The sequence below is a fragment of the Oculina patagonica genome, chromosome 8 (genome assembly GCF_052425735.1).
Source record: "Oculina patagonica isolate OP01 chromosome 8, crgOcupat, whole genome shotgun sequence".
Classification (NCBI taxonomy): Eukaryota; Metazoa; Cnidaria; class Anthozoa; order Scleractinia; family Oculinidae; genus Oculina; species Oculina patagonica.
The window spans coordinates 19396679-19416945 of NC_135765.1; the positions used below are offsets into that span (position 1 = coordinate 19396679).

Genomic DNA, 20267 nt, shown 5'->3' on the forward strand with positions numbered 1-20267 from the left:
ATAAAAAATACTGAAGTTCATTATGAAATACTAAAATTCATTAATCAAAGTCTCTTCGAGATTCAAAGTCTCTTCTATCAACGTTTTTGCATGAAGTATGAGTCGAAGGTTTATCCTGTGCATTGTTCTTCGAACTTATCATTACAGTTGCTTTGTAGTTTAGTTTAACAATTTCCTATCTTCGCGGAGGAAATGCAGCCATATAATTTTGTCAAAAATCAGGGAAAAATGGCTCGTCCGCGCCGGGTATTTATACACATATTCCTTAACATCACACAAATAAACAGTGCAAATTTCACCGAGATCTGACAATTCTATACTTTAAAATTGCAAGGAACTTTCGAGGCAGTCGATTACGGCAGCGAAATTAGCAAATGAAACAGCAAAATATGCGTTCGACGCTTTGTTTTTGCGACGCCATATTTGAATTGTTATAGGTAGACCGCTGTTCAATGTGTTCAAGGCCGTATCGTTATGATTGCTCCACGAAAAAGAACGAAAAAAAATACGGATATTTCCGACTACTGTCGGAGAAAACATTGCGCATATAATTGCGGCGTAAACAAATCGTTACACTCAAGCTGCGTTTTGTCTAGGCTCTGCGAGGGTCGGATATCAAGACCCAGGATTAAACAAAAGCCATATATACAGTGAATGCTTTCGAATTATATTTGAAGATGAAATACGAAAGAATTTTGCTGTCTTTGACTGAAATTCCACTCGAACTGCGTAGATACGATCGCATGTTGTAAAGCGGATTCATGCGACATTGCTGTCAACGCAAGGTCTCGTCCCTAACGACCTAGGCTGATGACGAAATAGAATGGCAAGCATGTAGCGACCAAATTTGGCCTAATTTTTAACTGCTCCTAAGCTAAAAGAAGCCCCCATCTCTTGCATTTGTTTTAACTTAAATAATATCTTTGAAAAGAGCGAGTTTTTTGGTATGGTTTATTTCTGACGTTTGTAATTTTTAAACAATGTAAGTGCTAGTGATTATTTATTCGTGTTTTAGTTACGCAATCCATTGTTTGTGCGACGCTTTTTATAGATCGCCTTTCAGACACACGTGCGTTGAGATAAGAAAGCTGACATGTCACTTTTAAAATTGTTATATAACGTTTGTAAATGTGACAAGTCACGTTTTTTCCACGAGATCGCAAGTGATCACCCACAGCGGAAAGTAATCCCTTGTGAAATTAAAACAGTCCCTTGAGAAATTAAAAAAGTCCCTTGAGAGTTTACAAATATGTGGTTCCAAATTTTGTCCACATAACCCCTATTCTACGTTTTTAGCTTGTAAACAAGCAAAAACGTCGAAAAAGAAAAATACTAAAGATCATAAATACTACTGTAAGTGTTACATGTAGTTTTACAAAGAAGCATAAGAAATGTAATGCTATCATGACTTTTTTTTGTAATGTTAGTGCTGTATACTTTGTAGTGTTGTAAGTATTGCAAATCAAAAAAAGAAAAGAAAACCCCGGAAAATTCCTGTTCCTGACAAGCACAAACATTCCAGGGTGTAAAGCCAAAATGTTTGACAAAACTCTTCTCGTAACAATTGAATACAGTGTAGAGGCTGTAGCAAGAAGAGTTTCAGCTGTAATTTGTTATTAATTTGCCCTGAATCACTGAAAGCAAATTAATGTACACATGTCTAATTTGGTTGTTGCAGCCAAGTTTTTAAGGAAAACCAGTTATAACCAATCAGAAAATTCACTACATGCTTACAGTAGAAACTGTGGCAAGCAAAAGGGTCAAGAACCTTGTAATGTCACAAGGAATTATTTCAGCACCAGTCCCTGAAAATGAAAAGGTCGGCTACTTTAGATCTCTCGCCCTGAACTGATGCTTACCAGTAAATTGCAAAATTAGCTGGAATCAATGGATCATAGACTACATTTTTCAGGGATAAAAACGCAGTTAAAAATTTTATTTTCATAGGCACTTTCAAGCCAATAGTTCACTAAATAATTATTTTGTTAACTGTGTTGTACTTCTTGTTTATTTTTATTTTACATATCTAGAAGGGGTTTTGAAGTTCACCTTGGAACCTTCTGATCCAAGCTATGCTAAAAAGGGAAGTGATGCCAAACTTGTGTGGGACTACAGTGTGGATAACAAACAGGCAGAGCTGTCAGGTATTATCTATAGAGTCCAAGTCTCCGGTGGTGCTTTCAAGGCGATGCTGGTACAACAGAGTGATGGTAGTGTCGTGGAGCACCCAAATATACCTCCTGCTTACAAAGGAAGAGTCAAGATGAAAGGAAATGCTACTCTTGTCATTGTGAATGTCACATCTCAACACAAAACGAAATATAGATGTGCACTAGTTCCGACATCAGGATTAGATATAAACAGTGATGTTCAACTTATTGTGACAGGTATGGACTTAACTGCACAAGGTAAAGAAAAAACTTTATAATTAAACTTTGGATAATCGGAAATAACGCATTCTTTGAGAATTTTTCAATCAGATTCTATTTTTATTAATGTTGTGGTGTGGAACACCCTAAAACAAACCTATTAATCCTCTGCTGTCTGGCCCATGCATACCCCTCATACTGGTTGGCTTATCCTTTATTTACCCTTTCCCCGGAATCCTTCCAAGTCAGTCCTTTATCGTACCGGCCTCACAAATTGTATTAGGACCTTTCAACAGTTATTAGGGTGGGCTGTATACAGTGTACAAGTGTGGCTCATTGTAACCTACACAATTTTAAAACACTATTGAGTATCCATAACTGATGAAATGCTGTTGAATGTGTTAGAAGTGGCTCACCAAGTCGTTTAAAACAGGTGAAACTGAATGACTGAATGGCTATTCTCAAACTCATGAATTAACTCATAAATATATAGTAGATTTAGCCAAGTTAAGCTCCTCATATACATTTTTGCTATGTGTTTGATATATTACATCTCTGTTTTCCCCCTCCCCCCTCCACAAAAGCAACAATTCCATTAACCTATACTTTGATCAGGGAACAGTGAATGATGAGCCACTCTCTGAGAATGCCACTGCAAATTTCCAGGTTAAGTGTTCACTAGCTACAGTACTTAGTGAAACAAGCAATCTTTTTTTTAATTGTTTGAATCATTTCAAGACACAAATCTTAAAAATATAGTATTCAGTAGGCTCAGTTTTCTTAAAGAAGGCAGACTAATATGCCTTGTTTTGCCGGTTTCCTTTTTGTTTACTATATTAATTCTTTCTGTTCTTCAGAATACTTGGTCTGCACCATGAATGATACAACCTGATAACATACAACTGACAAGTGATTTAATCCAACTTAATTTTTTGCACCTTTATCATCAGGGAAAAATGTTTTCAAAGTGAAGTTCTCATGAACCACATGTTTTTTCTTGTGGGCACACAAGGCTGTGTCAGCTGACAACTAATTGGAACTATACTTGCAAGAAATTATGGAACCTTCTTGTCCCTTTATCTGTTAGTTAATCATTGTGAAAGGGTTGGACATGGGTAAGGAGTCTGCATTGAAAACTATACCTGGAACGAAATTGGATGAATTTTGGTGGAGTTTTTTCTGTATCTCGACTAACTCGACTGCCTTTAAATTAAAGTTATTCTGTAAGTTTTCTCAACTCTACGCAACTACTAACATCACATCTTAAGTTTCTCTTATCATCTCGAGTAAACTTCCTACTCTTATCATCTCAAATCAAATATACCACATAATAACAACTTTTCTCAACTCGACTCAACTCTACTACACCATCACAACTCTTTTCAACTCGAAGCAATACTTGAATACACTTCACTCACACTGACAAACATTACTCTCTGTACCCTATTACAATAGTGGCAGTCATACTGCCACTTTAAACATCTCAATTTATCTCAACGCAACTAGAAACAATATTCTACTACACAATAACACCATCATAACTATACTCAAGTCAACTAAACTCGAATCAAATCTACTGTACAATTTCAACGCTACTTTACTATACCACTCTAGTATACTTGAATCGCCACTACTCTACTTTTCTCCACTATACTCTACTGTTGTTCCCTACTCTGCTGGACACCACTTGAATCTGCTTTACTATCATGTACTCTACTCTCGCATCTACGTACGCTACTTGACAGGACTCGTCTCTACTAGACTACACTCTTTTCTACTCTACTCTACTAACTATATTTTAGTCGTCTCTACTGTACGATTCTCGACCGGACTGGTCTCTATTCTCGACACTTCTTTATTCGTCTCAACGCTTCTGTACGTTTATATAAGCTTATATTATGTGACTGTTCTCCTCTCTACTCCACTCGACTGTACTGTGCTGTACTGTACTCTACTATACTGTACTTGATTCGAGTCTACTATTCTATTACTCCTCTCCTCTCCTCTCCTCTCCTCTCCTCTCCTCTCCTCTCCTCTCCTCTCCTCTCCTCTCCTCTCCTCTCCTCTCCTCTCCTCTCCTCTCCTCTCCTCTCCTCTCCTCTCCTCTCCTCTCCTCTCCTCTCCTCTCCTCTCCTCTCCTCTCCTCTCCTCTCCTCTCCTCTCCTCTCCTCTCCTCTCCTCTCCTCTCCTCTCCTCTCCTCTCCTCCCCTACATTTCCCAAAATTTTTCCAGGGTTTATTTTACTGCCTTCGAGAACATCAAAGTGCTCTAGATTTTGAAGCTTGGTTCTATTTTACCTAAACGTTTAATAGATGCTTTTTTAGCTTTAAAGCTGAACTTGTTGGTTTTTTTTTTTTCACGTATCATTTGCGTATGGAACATAATGTTCCCAAATTCATCGGTCAGGATTAAAGTTAGGACTGTTTTGTTCCGATTTATCGGTCCGTTAACTATGTATTGTGTCCCTGAATTGAAAAAGGCGCGTACAGACCGGCTTGGGCAAGTTTGGGTTGTATCTCACTGTCATGAATTTTACACAATAGTAATGAGCGTGGGCAAGCAAGGGCATGTTTTGGCAAGTTGAAACGTCCTTTGTTTCGGCTAAGATTTAAAGGCGATTGTGTTAGCCACATGTTGTTTAAAGGGAAAAATGAGCAAGAAGTGCAAAGTCAATTGGTCAGATGTCCAAGGAGCATCACCCAAAGCAAAGCGGCTTCACTTGGAAAAAGATGAAGCAGACAGCTTGTACCATTGCCCGATTCAAGAGTGTGAACATGATGGATTTCAAAGTCAGAGAGGCTGTAGAAAACACGTTAGCACTAAGCACAATTGGTTCTTTTATTTTGACGAAAGGCCCGATTCTAAACAAGTAACAAAGTCGCTGACGATTGGAAGAAATGAAGATGAGACAAGCGAAACCACAGAGCGCAACGTGAAGTTACTTTCTTCATTTCCATTATCATGTAACATTGGCGAAGTATTCACGAAATGGTTGACAGGAAGTGCTAGTGGTTGTAAGAAAGATCGTGCCGCTCAACAGATAGTGACAAGGTGCTTCAAATTTCTTAGATTTTGCTGTGAAGATGAAGAAGAGTTAACGTTTGAAGTGATCGACTTTAGTTTGTGTTCTCCAAATCTGTTGTTTAAGTTTATCGACTACTTACAAGATGTATGTAAACTCGGCCATGGCGGGCGTTTGGGTTACATAGATGCAATTTCTGAATTTATCGACTTCAGAAAACTTCATGGCGCATCAGAAGCAGTTCTAAGAAAGTTTTCTACGACAGAGTTGTACCTCAAGAGAGCCCGAAAAACAGTTGCAAAGATGATGAGATTGCAGTGGACACAAGATTTAGACATTGACACTCTGGAAGCAAGAGGGCACTGGGCCACAATGGAGGAGTTGTTGGAGGTGGTGAAATTTCATCTGCCGCGTTACGAAAATACAGTGAAAATGTGCAAAACCAGTCCAGCCCAAGTTAACCCCTCAGACTTAACATTTGCCACGAAATTTGTAGCCATGTATCTGTTCATCAAGGTGAAGGGATCGCGGCCCATGACTTACCAATATTTGACGGTGGACATGATTGTCACAGCAAAGGAAAACGGTGGATTTATCGATCAGAAAACGTTCAAGACGGCTGGAAAATATGGCTTCGATTCTTTGATTCTGACCGACGCTAACATGCACGTTCTTAACGGCTACATCTCGAACGTTAGACCGTTGCTTAAACCCCAGTGTGATTTCGTTCTCGTCACCAGAAATGGAGGTCAGCACGGCAAATTGGGCGAAACTATGAGCAAACTGGTTTTTGATGCAATTGGAAAATACATCCATCCCACACGTTATCGCCAAATCGTCGAAACGCAAAGCCTCAATCAGCTCACTAGCGAAGAGCAAAGGTTTTTGTCTGAGGACCAGAAACACAGCTCTGTCGTTGCTAAAGTTCACTATCAAAAGCAAAGATCTCGAGAAGTTGCATTGAAGGGTCACGAGTGTCTGCAAAAACTTCAAGGTCAAGGGATCCGAAGTAGACGATGACGTACACGCAAGACTTGGCGGTTCAACTTCAAGCTCAGGGCCCTCAGTTGAAACAGCTCGATGTAACCAAAGCTCGACCCCTGGAAAGGATGCCCTTACTAAAGGCAACGTGCAACTTCAGAGGAAAACTTGCCACGTTTTGAAATTTACGAAAGAAGAGGATGATTTTCTAAAGGAAGGGATAAGTCAGCACGGGTTTGGACAGTGGACCGCTATTTTGAGAGATCCCGAATTTCGATTTCAAGATGGTAGAACAGCGGACTCACTAAAGAAAAGGGCTCGTGGAATGAAAATACCTGTAGCTTAGCATTAACACAAGGACACGAGCAAAAAACAAGTCTGTGAAATATGTTAGCTTTTTTTTAATCAGATTAAACTGACTGAAACTTACGTTATCTTGTTGTAATAGATGCAATAGCGATACACAAATGTCAGTGCAAACTCAACTAAATAACACGTTGTCGAAAAAGTTTACACAACTAATGATAATAATGACACTCTTAGCAAAAATAGTACGACTCTCCGCTTGAAACATTTAGCAGCAGTTCCCTCATTTGACTTCCGTTTAAACGGTGATAAGTGAGCTCTTATGATATAACTTAACTGAGGGGAAATTTACATCACTGTAATCATCATCGATCAAATCAAACACGAGTTTTACTAAATTGCACTCGCACTATTTTAGCGATTAGATCGTAATCAATCGTGATAGGGCGAATAACTTCGCAATAAGGATAAGACAGAATGTCAGTCACACGTTTCATGTCTTTGCTTTTGGCTTTCGCCTTGCTTTTGGCCTTCCTTTTTTCTTGAGTTGCCACGGCACTAAAAAAGAATGCCACATTCTTTATTCCTGAAAAGGCACACGAATACAAGACAAAAGTTAGCTTAATAACATAGTAAATATTTTTTTTTTATGGGCGCATTTAGAAACACAATGCTTACAGCTTTGAAAGATGGATATATTTGTCTTCATGCAGTAATAAGGTTTTCAATAGGGAAACAACAAACTAAAGCATTTCTTACCAGACACTGCCTTGTCACAGTTATCTCGCATGCGACAAACATCTTTCCAGGCTTTTTCCAGTCCTTGTTGTTTCACGCTAGCGATACATCTAGCACTGATTATGCTGCATTCGCCATGGATTATTGGACTCAAATAACATAAGGCGGCTGCTTTAACTCCCTCGCTGTTAAGTTGCCTACACGGATTTGTAGCTCGCTGCATCTTGCAATGATATGTAATGGCCTGCATCAAACGATCTTTATATAGCTGTTGTTGTGATGGTCAATATTATGCATGCAACAATGTGAAAACATGATGTCGTTTGTTCATTTGTTTGTCGTAAAACCTTACACTTAGGGCTTTATCGAATAGAGCTCGGCATTCTTGTTTAAAGTTTTCTTCTTCCAGTATAATATACTTGATATGAAAAGAGCATTGTTAAAAAAACAACAACAAACAATTGTACGTATGAAAGGAACTTTTTTAATACCACCAACCTTTATAAAGGAAGCGATTGTTTTGTATTTTTTACAATGATATTACATAACCACAGAATTAAGAATCCTGCGAGGGCCTTAATTAACTACAAAAGCGGCTCTGATACTTCCAAAGAATCCTTATTATCCACGTAGCATAGCTGCTATCTATCCTTAGAAAAGACAAAAGATTGAAAAATACTTCATTATCCGACATATCCAAGGAATCCACGCTGTCCACCCTAAACAATAAAAGACATTTTGGGAATCTGCAAGTGATGTCTAAGTAAAACACTATTTAGTAAGGGTGGTTTTTATGGATTTGATGGACTCCTTGGACATCAAACTATTGTCTAGAAAAATGAATAATAAATAAAGAACCATAAGCTCTCCCTCGCATTTCCTTTTCTAATAGGGGCGGATATGTTGGATTTAAAGGATTTACTGGAACAAGGACTATCACCAGATCCCGCTTAATTTCTTTCTAAAATAAGGGTGGATTTATTGGATTTTGTGGAATACATGGATATAATAATAATAATAATAATAATAATAATAATAATAATAATAATAATAATAATAATCAGGAAATAAAAAGAGAGGAAAAAAAAGAGTAAAAATAAAATAAAAATAAAATAAAATAATTATAAAGTATCATTTAATATTTTAATTTATTTATATTTTTTTATTATTATTTTTGTCTTTCATTTTCCAACATATCTAAGAAATCCAAACTATCCAACCTACATTTTAAAAAGAGACGCTGGCTGTATGTCCACGATATCCAATAAATCCATACTATCCACCAAAAAATAAAATAGTTCATGCTTAACTTCTTTTACCCTTAAATATGTCCATGAAATCCAATAAATCCATACTATCCAGCCAATATTTAATATTAATGACAAAGATTAACCCTTTAACCGGCAATCGTACATATATGTACGATAAACACCAGCAGTGATTGAAAATCCCTAGCTTTTACATATCTGGGCACATGATAGTAATGACTGCTTTTTATGGCAAAGTGATAATTTTCATAGCTTTAAAAGCCAACTAACTGACTACAACTCTTGATTTCTGTTGCATATGGTTGTTTGTTCAGCAGCAAATCTGAAAATGCCCGTTTTCTACGTAACAGGACAACAACAAAAAACACACATCTTTGCCTCCATTTTTTTAATGAAAAAATAATTCTGACTTCAAAAATATACATTTGCAGCAAACTTCAACCCTATTCCCTTCCGTTCACCAAGGAAATTTCCCATCAATCACTCAGCAGACTCAGCAATTACTATTCGATTAGAGCTATGCTTGCAAACCTGTAATTTCCTCGTTGCTGACCGAAAGGGATGCTTGGGAAAAACAGTCATGGCGGCGGCATGAAAGGCTTCCTACCTTTATTCCATATATTTTTTATAAGTGTCGAGCCACCCAATCCTGCCGGCAAAATGTTGCACCGATTGCATTCTTTGGAAGTCAGAACTCGTCCAAAATGCCTTGGCAGGTCTTGGAATCCACCCACAGAACGGCCAGAGAGACAACTTTACCCATGAACCGCCATCTTTCGATTCGAATATTTCTGGCGTTCCAATCAAGACAAAATCATCTCTCACCTCTGGTTTCTTTCAGATGCTGGCCTCTACCCACCATTCTAGCTTAATGATGCCAGCCTGGGGGCTTCTGCAGTGAAAAATGACTCGAAAAATCACTTATAAACACAAAACGAGCCAAATCCAAGCCCAACAGCTCGCCTACGAAAGAAGCAACTGCCGACTACTGACGTCACAATAAAAATCTGAGCCCTCGGTGTTTCGAAACAGCACACATTTTTACTTGAACTTCTTATATGCAATCACGAAGTTCTACAGAATGTATAAGCCCAGAAAAAACCTTTAGAAAGTCACAGAAATCTGCCGGTTAAAGGGTTAAAGGACATCTACTTAGTACTGGAAGTTAATACTCTGTACTTTTTTAACATATAGGTTGGTTTCTTTGGATCTTTTAGATTTTACGGAAATGTTCATTCATTTATTGATTTATTTCGCATTCTTTCTTTGTTTCTTCACTTTCTTTTTTTTTTGCCTCGTTTCCATCTGTAAGACATCAATCAATTTTATATAATTATTGATCGGATTTCCTGGATATGATGGATACAGAGGAATGATTTGGACCTCTTCTTGTGTTCCGTTAACAAAGAAGAATCATTGAAAATGGACACAACGAAAAAATTAATGGCTTGAGTAGTCGAAATAAATTGAAAACGCTTCAAAATGCTTGCTTAACATCATTCTTGTTAGAATCGATGGTTCAGATAAGAATTATATGTTTCTTGAGAGAGGAAAAACTGAAAACGTTCGAGGGAACACAAATTTTGGGTAACGATCCCCTTAAGTGCGCACTTCTATGGCACTACGTTTTTTATTCTAAACTTTACGTTTTTACGGCCCTACGTTTTAATTCTTAAGTGTACACTTCTATGGCCCTACAGTTTCATTCTTAACTGTACACTTATATGGCCCTACATTTTCATTCTAAACTTACGTTTTTACGGCCCTACGTTTTTATTCTTAGCTGTACACTTCTATGGCTCTGCGTTTTCATTCTAAACTTTTTACGCTTTTGCGGCCCTACGTTTTTATTTTTAACTTTACGCTTTTACGGCCCTACGTTTTAATTCTTAACGGTACACTTCTACGGCCCTACTTTCTCATTCTTAACTTTACGCTTTTACGGCCCAACGTTTAATTCTTAACGGTACACTTCTACGGCTCTACGTTCTCATTCTAAACTTTACGCTTTTACGGCCCAACGTGTAATTCTTAACGGTACACTTCTACGGCCCTACGTTCTCATTCTTAACTTTACGCTTTTACGGCCCAACGTTTAATTCTTAACGGTACGCTTCTACGGCTCTACGTTCTCATTCTTAACTTTACGCTTTTACGGCCCAACGTTTAATTCTTAACGGTACACTTCTACGGCCCTACGTTCTCATTCTTAACTTTACGCTTTTACGGCCCAACGTTTAATTCTTAACGGTACACTTCTACGGCCCTACGTTCTCATTCTTAACTTTACGCTTTTACGGCCCAACGTTTAATTTTTAACGGTACACTTCTACGGCTCTACGTTCTCATTCTTAACTTTACGCTTTTACGGCCCAACGTTTAATTCTTAACGGTACACTTCTACGGCTCTACGTTCTCATTCTTAACTTTACGCTTTTACGGCCCAACGTGTAATTCTTAACGGTACACTTCTACGGCCCTACGTTCTCATTCTTAACTTTACGCTTTTACGGCCCAACGTTTAATTCTTAACGGTACACTTCTACGGCTCTACGTTCTCATTCTTAACTTTACGCTTTTACGGCCCTACGTTTAATTCTTAACGGTACACTTCTACGGCCCTACGTTCTCATTCTTAACTTTACGCTTTTACGGCCCAACGTTTAATTCTTAACGGTACACTTCTACGGCTCTACGTTCTCATTCTTAACTTTACGCTTTTATGGTCCTACGTTTTAATTCTTAACGGTACACTTCTACGGCTCTACGTTCTCATTCTTAACTTTACGCTTTTACGGCCCTAGGTTTTCATTCTTAACTGTATACTTCTACGTCCCTACGTTTAAATTTTTTAACTGTACGCTTCTTTGGGTCTACGGTATTGTTCTAGGCTGTACGCTTCTCCGACTCTAAATTTTAATTGTTAACTGTACCTGCTTCTACGGCTCTACGTTTTCATTTTTAACTGCACGCTTCTATGTTATGTTATTATTCAGAACTGTACGCTTCTGCGGGTCAACGTTTACATTATAAACTGTACGCTTTCACGAGTCTGTTTTCATTCTTAAGTGTACGCTTCTACAAGTCTATGTTTATACTGGTATTCTAAACTGTACGCTTCTGTGGATAAACGTTTCATTCTCAACGGCACGCTTCTACGAGTCTATGTTTTCATTCTAAACGCGCTTACGGCACTTCGTTTTCTATTGACGATAAAAAAAAAAGTTCTTTGGCAATGAAAACAAGGTTTGAGAACTGGCAAATAATTTTCATTTGTATTCAATATGGTAGAATAGAATGAAAACGTAGAATTATAGAAGCGAAGAGTTAAGAATGAAAATGTAGACCCGAAGAAGTGTCGAGTTTAAAATGAAAATGTCGAGCTAAAGAAGTGTACGGTTTGGAACAAGTACATAGGGCCGTACAGTGGCGGATCCAGACCTTCAGCTTGGGGGGGGGGGGGGGGGGGGGGCGCTTGACTATGAATATTGAATTCTGCGAAGAAAATTCAGGCACTTCAAAGAAAATGCGCTATTGCTGAAAAATAAGGGGGGGGCCGCAGCACTTCAAAGTAGATCCGCCACTGCCGTAGAAGCGTAGAGTTTAGAATGAAAACGAATACCCGTAGAAGGGTACCGTTAAGGTTTCAATTGTAGAGCCTTAGACGCGTGGCGTTTAGAATGAAAACTTAGAGTTTCAAAACCGCATATTTTGAAATGAAAATGTAGAGTGGTAGAAGCGTAGAGTTTAGAATGAAAATGCAGAATGAAACGTAGAGCCGTAGAAGTGTTAAGTTTAGAAAGAAAATCTAGAACTGTAGAAGCGTAGAGTTTAAAATGAAAACGTATAGCCGTAGAAGCATACAGTTTAGAATGAAAACGTAGAGCCGTAGAAACGTAGTAGAGTGGAGTAGAGTCGAGTCCAGTACGTTGAGTAGAGGTGGAGTAGAGTAGAGTGGTGTAGAGTACAGTAGTATAACGTAGAGTAGAGTCGAGTCGAGTCGAGGTGGAATCGAGTCGAGTCGAGTAGAGTAGTCGAGTCAAGTCGAGTCGACTCGAGGTGGATTAGAGTAGAGTGGTGTAGAGTACAGTAGTATAGAGTAGAGTCGAGTAGAGTAGAACTTCCAAGTGCAGAGCCCTGCTTAGGCTATTGAAGTAAAGATTGTAGCGGAGTTGAGTGGTGGTAATAGATTGCTATAATTCTCTCTGTAGACTAGTATTCCTATATCCCTTTTATATAGGCTTTGATTGGCTGGTTGAGTTACTTGAGGCAGAAAAAACTCCACCAAAATACTTTAGTTTCGTAATACTGTGACATTAAACTCGCCAACAATAGATGAGCTTGGGGAAGGTGCCTGGAAAGATAGTGGGGCCTCGAGCACAAAAGTCGAGAGCGTAGGGTAACCATGACAACCCTGTGAGCGGCAACCACCAGGCACCGTCACACTGCATACACAGTGGAACCATGATACTTACCAGAGAGGGAGGGAGGGCAGGGAGAAGGCGCCAAAGACAGTCGAACGGCAAAAGTGCTTGTGAAAATGAGCTGACCTCAGAAACCGAGCTGTAAAACCAGGCGACCCCAAGCAGACCCCCTCCCACTTCGCATGACCAAAACACGGGTAGGCTGCTGACCAGCATTGTTTCGCGTTTAGCTCAGCTTAAATTACATTCAACCACATTTTTGTTAAAATATCAATATTCGTATTGAGACAAAACATGTACCACTGGTTCACCACTGTACCATCGCAGCACTTAGTTCATGTACACTAACTGGATATATTAAAAGATATATCAACAGAGAAAAGAAGGGGTTTTATTAGAAGTGGTGACATGTATGTATTTCAAATAAAGAGTACTGCTAAATGGACATTGATATATATTTTTGCAGAGGCTCCACAGGTCAGTCCGCCATTGGTTCAAGCAAGTTACATCGAGGGATCCTCAGTCAATATCAGCTGTACATCATCAGGGACACCAGACCCTGATGTAAAATGGATGAGAATTGGTGAAGTGAAAAGTTCAGGGAACAAGACGGCATTTTTGACATTCAGTAGCATAAACAGAACAGATGATGGGCAGTATACTTGTAGAGCCAGCAACCAGGCAGGAAATGATGAAAAGCATGTGATACTTGTAGTGAATTGTAAGTATAAAGAGTACTTTACTAACTGTTACCCCCTGGTATGAATTTTTGGCCACACCTGGATTTCATCTGCATACATATTCCACAAACCATGTGAAAACTGTGGTTAATTAATATTGAAATGGACCAGATTTCCAGTGAACATACATTTCACTAAGCAAAAGGAAAAAGGTAACATCCAGAAAATTCTAACAATATTCCCATTACCCTACTAAGCAATTAAGTAGTTCATTCATTCATTCCCATTAAAGTGCTACATACTGAAATAAAAATTTTTATGCCTTTTTTTATCCGCACAATTTATAGTTTCAAACATACTAAAATCATAGCAAAGTTTATAAATTATTTTAAGTTAACAGAAAGTGCTCCTTTTTTGCTGCTGAAATCAGCGTTTTGGAACCAAACAGTGTGGAGCCAGGTTTTGTGACTTTGTGACCTCACGAGTTGTATAATTATGCATGTTAGAAAGCAAGGTATCACTTACATTATACTAGAAATAGTTGACACTAGGTTGCCCCCGGTGTTAATTAGTTTCTCTTTTCTGTTCATCTTTTTCTACATTTGATTGGAAATTAATTTTCTGTTTGGGATGTTTATGAAGAAAACGCTTCCTGTTGGCTTGTGTTTTCTAATGGTTTCTGGACTTTTCTTCATAAAGATGGAAAGAGGACATACGTTTTAGTTAAAGTCAAGTGAATAAACAAAACAACACGAAATTAAGCAAAAGTTCGGAAAGATTTATGATACGGTAAATTTAATTACAAGAACGCGACAGCAGCATCTTGACATCATTTTGTCATGTTTTGCTGTGGTGAGTGATCTCAGCTAGACTCAAGCTTGACTTAAGAAAAATTCCTTCGTCTTTATTTATATGACACGATGGAACGAAGGTCGACCTATCGCGACTTGCGTCGATCGTTTTCGCGACTTCGTCGCTCACTGGGCTGCTTTGTGGGCTCGAACTCGCTTCACTGTGGCAAGTCTAGATCTCAGCGACGATAAACTTTAGAAACAGCAAAACGTTTTAAAATTACCATTTGAGCCGGCCCAATTGTTTTCTATATATTTGGGCTGAAAGCCCAAGCATGAAGAATGACATGAGAATGATCAACCTTTAAAAAGAAAAAGGATGCCGAAAGAATTTCTCACCTGACTGTTTTGGCCCGATTTATACTAGAGACGGATGATCCGTCTGGACGAACTTGCATTTTAATTAGGCGAGCATTTATTAGTTCGTGCGATAATTCGTCTGTGTATAAATACGGGCAAACAGACGGATCATCCGTCCAGACCAACTATCTTCATAATTCGTCTTGGCAGACGCTAGTGTTTGAAGTTTGTTATTTATAGAAATTGCAGAATGTCGACCTTTCTCGAATTATCGAGCGTCAAACTCTCGATTTTTCTCATACATTTACTGTAAATTTTGCCGTTTGCCCCCCAACCAAGATGGCGTCAGAAACCGTGGAAGGGTCTATTTTCCGTAAACTTTCGCTTTAAACCCAAAAGTTAACTCCGTCCCTGGAAAGTTAAGGTTTATACGCCGCTTATGGATTGGAAATGTGATAATTCATCTCCACTGAGTGTCCCAGCTTGAAATCTTCGTTCACCGTACTGTTTCTTTCACAATTTCTTACAAAAGTTTGCCCACTTTCGAGTCAAAAGTTCGAAGCGCGAAGACAGGACGTGACGTCATTTTTTGCGTTTGACCGCTGTGAATTGTCCAACGGAGCGCAGCAATCAAATCAGTCAGCGGCCGATACATTTCAAACTAATGGCGGTCGAAACGATCGTACGGGTTTTGTTGAGATTCGAAGCATGGGAACGTCGCAAATGAGTGCGTTTTGGGTCGCATAATGGGCTGATTACGGGTAAAATATCGCAAGAGTACACTTCAAAGAGGTAAGACGTATTTTATTGATCAATTCTAACCGAACTCCTCTGCTCCCTGTGGCAAAAAGTGCGGTTTGGAACTTTTTTACGACTTACAAATTCCAAATCTATACTGAGTTTTTTTATTCTTGTATATTTTATTTACAGTACACCATAGTCTTAAGCTGTGTTCACACTTGGCCGAAACATGATTTGTCTCATCACGAATGAAACATGTTTTCGTTAGGAAAAGTGTTCACTTCAGGCAGTGCATTGCGCTAATCATGGTTGAAACGTCATCATTCTGAACATGATTCAAACAACCTCGCGAGGCAGTTTCAATACACCGATTCAGCGTAAGCCGGAAGTTGCATGGAAACGAGGCCTAAGGGCCCTCCGCGGCTAAAAACTATAAAGTTTTTACTAGCGTTTGGGGCGTTTCAAGTCGAAATAAAGCATTTCCTTTACAAATTAGCCACGAATCTTGATCCCTATCAGTGCAAAAGTATAAAGAGAATAAATTTTAATGTCTACCAGGCGACAAGCGAAATTCTAACAGCTTAGCGGCAAGATTTTGCTGCCAAACTTCAATATTCCCTCGCCAACATAGGCTGAATTTCATCTGTTCTCTCAGGTAGTTTACAATCAATTTTGAATTTTGTTAATCAATAAAATGAAACCACTTTAAAGTCCAGAATACCTTCTAAGAAACAGATTTTTCTGTGGTTTTCGATCTGAATGAAAACTCGCGTAAAGATCACGCAAACATTATTAAAGACAGTCTACTGATTCTGTTACAGAATTTGACAGATTTTTTCAGTAGAATTTGTGATTGGTATGAACTGTTCCAGGTGTAAATTGAATTGTACAGGTATTTGAGTTGCAGATTCATACGGTTAATAATAAAATAAAGCCGACTTTCATATCAAAAGAATGATAATATATATATATTAAAGTACACAACGTCGTTTTCGACGCCAATGGGTGAGTCGGTGTGTATACACGGAAGCTTATTTAGTGTTTAAAGTCATCGATGCTTTTTAAACACACAAATTCTAGAGTAGTAGCAAAATGTAGCAATGTATTCAAATCAGACTCGGTTGTTATTACCGGTAAAATTATACCGACCTGGAAGCTTACATGTAAACAAGAAAATCTTTTCTTGCCGGTCAAATTCGATCCAGTTCACAAATGAAGTCAGGTCCGTCCGTAAAAAAATTCAGTGAAAAAAATCTGACATACCTGTATTTGACTGGGTTGACTGTACACTTTTACACACATATACGGTGGGGGTTTTGGCACAAATCGAGACAACTCGCTCGGCTCGCCCGGGCTCGCCTCGCTCCTTGTCTCGATTAGTGTCCAAAACCCCCACCGTATATGTGTGTGCAAAAATCGCGAGCGGCACCCAAAATCTCTGCGGCTTGAGCGCTCAAAAAATTAAGCTGCCTTGCTGTGTCAGAAATAATTTCTATTGAACAAAAGGCACATCAGTGTAAATGGAGTTGGCCAGAGAATGTGTTGTGGCTAATGGACCCCGAACGAGAAAGTTATATACAGAAACTGAAGATGAATGCTACGTAAATTACATGCTGTCAAAAAAAATACACGACTTCGTTGAAAATACTGACACCTTTCTTATTGCCCCCTTTAGAATGGCGGGTATTTTGAAAAAAAAAGATTCTTTTAAGACTTTTTGATTCAAACTACACCCAAAAAAAATGTGAATTATGTTCAGAGATTAACAATTATGTAAAAAATAATATGGAATTAATGCAAAAAGAAGAAGATCTTTTTACAAAATTGTTTAAAATAGAATTTTATTGTAAAAGCAACAGGAAAGTGAAAAAACCAGAAGTTTTTGGTAAAAGCACAGAAAACCCCATTGAGGAAAAAGTGACATTTATACCAATTATGTCAATTTTACCAAAAATTTGTATACATTATCTTTTTTTTACAAACTACAAAGAATCTTTTTTCAGGCTAGCAGAAATATATGACCTGGTGTACGATCTGGAAAAAATACCAGAAAACTTAAGAAAAAGAAAGCTGCAATCATTATCCAAAGCATGGCTAAAACAAACAAAAAAATCGGGAAAGCAGGAGTGGAAATGGTAAAAAAAAGGGGTGAGGTGCTGACACCCTTTTAAAAGTCTCGTTTTAAACCCATGTTTTTTTAGCTTCCGGAAGCGGATTCGCCCGAACCAACGGCCAAAACTCCTATTATACATGTGTGTATAATCCGAGCGGCACGCAAAAAATCGCGAGCTGCATTGCTGTGCCAGAAATAATTCCTATTGAACAAATGCTCTTATTGAGTAAACGAAGATGGGAAGAGGGAGAACTGGAGAAATTAACTTGAATGTAAAGAAAAACTTGAAAAGATCTCATGGAAAAGCGTTAACAACCTACAAAAAAACTAAAGAAAATGAAAAACAAATAACAATCTTTTTAACAGACGAGCTGATTGAAAAATTAAAAAAATTAGACAGCAGTGTTGTCGCAAACGTTTTAACAAGCTAAACAAAACTTGCACGCTCCGGTGAGTGCATAAATTATTGAGTAACACAGGAAGTCATTGTTTACCCTGTGCCAATTGCGTGGGAAACCCCCTTGACGTAATCTAATTGGTTTTTTTTTCATTTTGAATATTTTTAGCCGGAAAACAACTCAAACTCTTTGTATGTGTGTTTTGAGAGCTATGATTTATTCAACAACAATATTTAATTTGACTAACATGTAAATATAACGTGAAATATTGAGCTAAGAACTTTCTAGCACATAAAAGAACAATATAAGATCACGGTAAGTTTATTCACCAGGCGTCATTACTATTTTTAGTTAATAGGTTATTTCCCGATGTAATGACGTCTTTTGTGACCAATCACAGTTAAAATTATAACTTTATATTATTCACATAAGCTTTTTTGTATTACACAAGCAAGTATGGCCGATGTATAAAGACGTTTATCAAACCTTCATTGAAAAAGAAGCAAAGACACAGCTTACGGACATGAATCATTTGGAAACGACAAACGAGGATCCGATTTTAATATTTCATATCAGCTATTCGTGCCGAAGCAATTACTGACAACAATCAGATGCTTGGTCGTGAAGTTTGATCGCAAGGTTAAGTATATCGGATGGCTTACGCCGTAACCTGAATTGACAAAATTATTTTAGTCACAGGCCTCAAAACGTCATCACTTTGAAATTTCAAATGGGTTACGCTGTAACCCGAATTGACAAAATTAGCCAAGTTCTCAACCTTAAATATTCCGCCGTTGTCAAGGAACAATTTACCTTGGATACCGTGGCCATAGATGTCCGCCGTTGTCAAGGAACAATTTACCTTGGATACCGTGGCCATAGATGTCCGCCGTTGTCAAGAAACAATTTACCTTGGATACCGTGGCCATAGATGTCCGCCGTTGTCAAGAAACAATTTACCTTGGATACCGTGGCCATAGATGTCCGCCGTTGTCAAGTAACAATTTACCTTGGATACCGTGGCCATAGATGTCCGCTGTTGTCAAGGAACAATTTACCTTGGATACCGTGGCCATGAATGTCCGCCGTTGTCAACGAACAATTTACCTTGGATACCGCGGCCATAGATGTCCGCCGTTGTCAACGAACATTTAACTTAGCAACTGAATAAAATTATTTTTACTTAACACACTTGTAATGTTTATTGATTGCTTATTATATCATTAAAAAGCTGTTGATTTGCATAAGTCTGACGCTGTGGGACATTCACCCACACACAAAAAAAATTTGCATGCATTGTTCAGACAAGCCCTTGACTGTGGGGATTAAATCAAGTGTTTATTTTTTTTCTGATTTCGACTCGGCTGAAAGTCACTTTAAGCACGCTTTAACCTTTTATTTTGCCTCGTTCAGGCAAACAACAACCTCTCTTGTGATGTCTCGAACATTTTTTTGCAACTCGAACGACAATGCTTCCATCACAAAGTAAACGACAAGATGAGCGCAGACAATCATTCTTTTATAAAATGAAAAAATGTTTTATTGGACTGAAATTTTATTTCGAAATGTCGGTGGCGCTTTCGAGAAGTTTTTTTTCCAATCTTTTGCGTTCTTCTCTCTTGATTTCTTCCCGAATTTTTCCGATGTCTGGCTGGAGTGAATTTGTTTGTTTTTGTGCAAAGTTTGAGCGTAAAGTATCTTTAAGTTGGCGATATTTTTGCATTTCTCGTGTGATCAGTTGAAACTCTTTGTCAGAAACAAGATTATCATTTAGAGCTTGTGAGACAGAGCTGTTTATCGAGTCATGTTTTGCAACAGCCAGAGCGAGGATTCTTGAGTGCTTATTAACTTTACGTTCAAGCTTTTTGTTGATAACTGACAGGCCAGTGGAAGCTGCGCCAGATATACCTGCTACTGCTGCAACAGGCACGCCGATAACAATTCCAACACCAGTAAGTGAAGTCGCAACAGCTCCAGAAGACAGAGCTGCCGTCACGGCGCCAAGACAGACCACGGAATAGTGAATAACTTTCCGGACTTTTTTATATTTTTTTAACACAAGCCTGCAATGCTCAG

General features: G+C 38.4%; 2 protein-coding genes and 1 pseudogene across 2 annotated transcripts in view; 2 read left to right on the forward strand and 1 right to left on the reverse strand.

The window, feature by feature from the left end:
• Positions 1 to 20267, forward strand: part of LOC144662790 (neural cell adhesion molecule 1-like) — a 68011-nt gene that overhangs the window by 13893 nt on the left and 33851 nt on the right. The window contains exons 2-3 of the mRNA XM_078523717.1: positions 2031 to 2387; positions 13575 to 13829. Coding sequence (XP_078379843.1) covers positions 2031 to 2387; positions 13575 to 13829 — 612 coding nt within the window. The remainder of the gene's footprint in view (positions 1 to 2030; positions 2388 to 13574; positions 13830 to 20267) is intronic.
• Positions 4764 to 6718, forward strand: LOC144663180 (uncharacterized; annotated as a pseudogene).
• Positions 7056 to 8136, reverse strand: LOC144663182 (uncharacterized). The gene is made up of 2 exons (XM_078524106.1): positions 7438 to 8136; positions 7056 to 7264 (listed from the first exon to the last, which is right to left on the reverse strand). Exons 1-2 carry the CDS (start codon positions 7664 to 7666, stop codon positions 7056 to 7058), a joined length of 438 nt encoding a protein of 145 aa, XP_078380232.1. The 5' UTR covers positions 7667 to 8136.

What these genes read in the sequence shown, in the direction of transcription:
- LOC144663182 (XM_078524106.1), bottom strand. Translation starts at nt 7,666, where the DNA reads ATGCAGGCCATTACATATCATTGCAAGATGCAGCGAGCTACAAATCCG. An exon ending in CTGTGACAAGGCAGTGTCTG is followed by an intron (nt 7,265 to 7,437) that starts GTAAGAAATGCT and finishes GTGCCTTTTCAG; the next exon opens with GAATAAAGAATGTGGCATTC.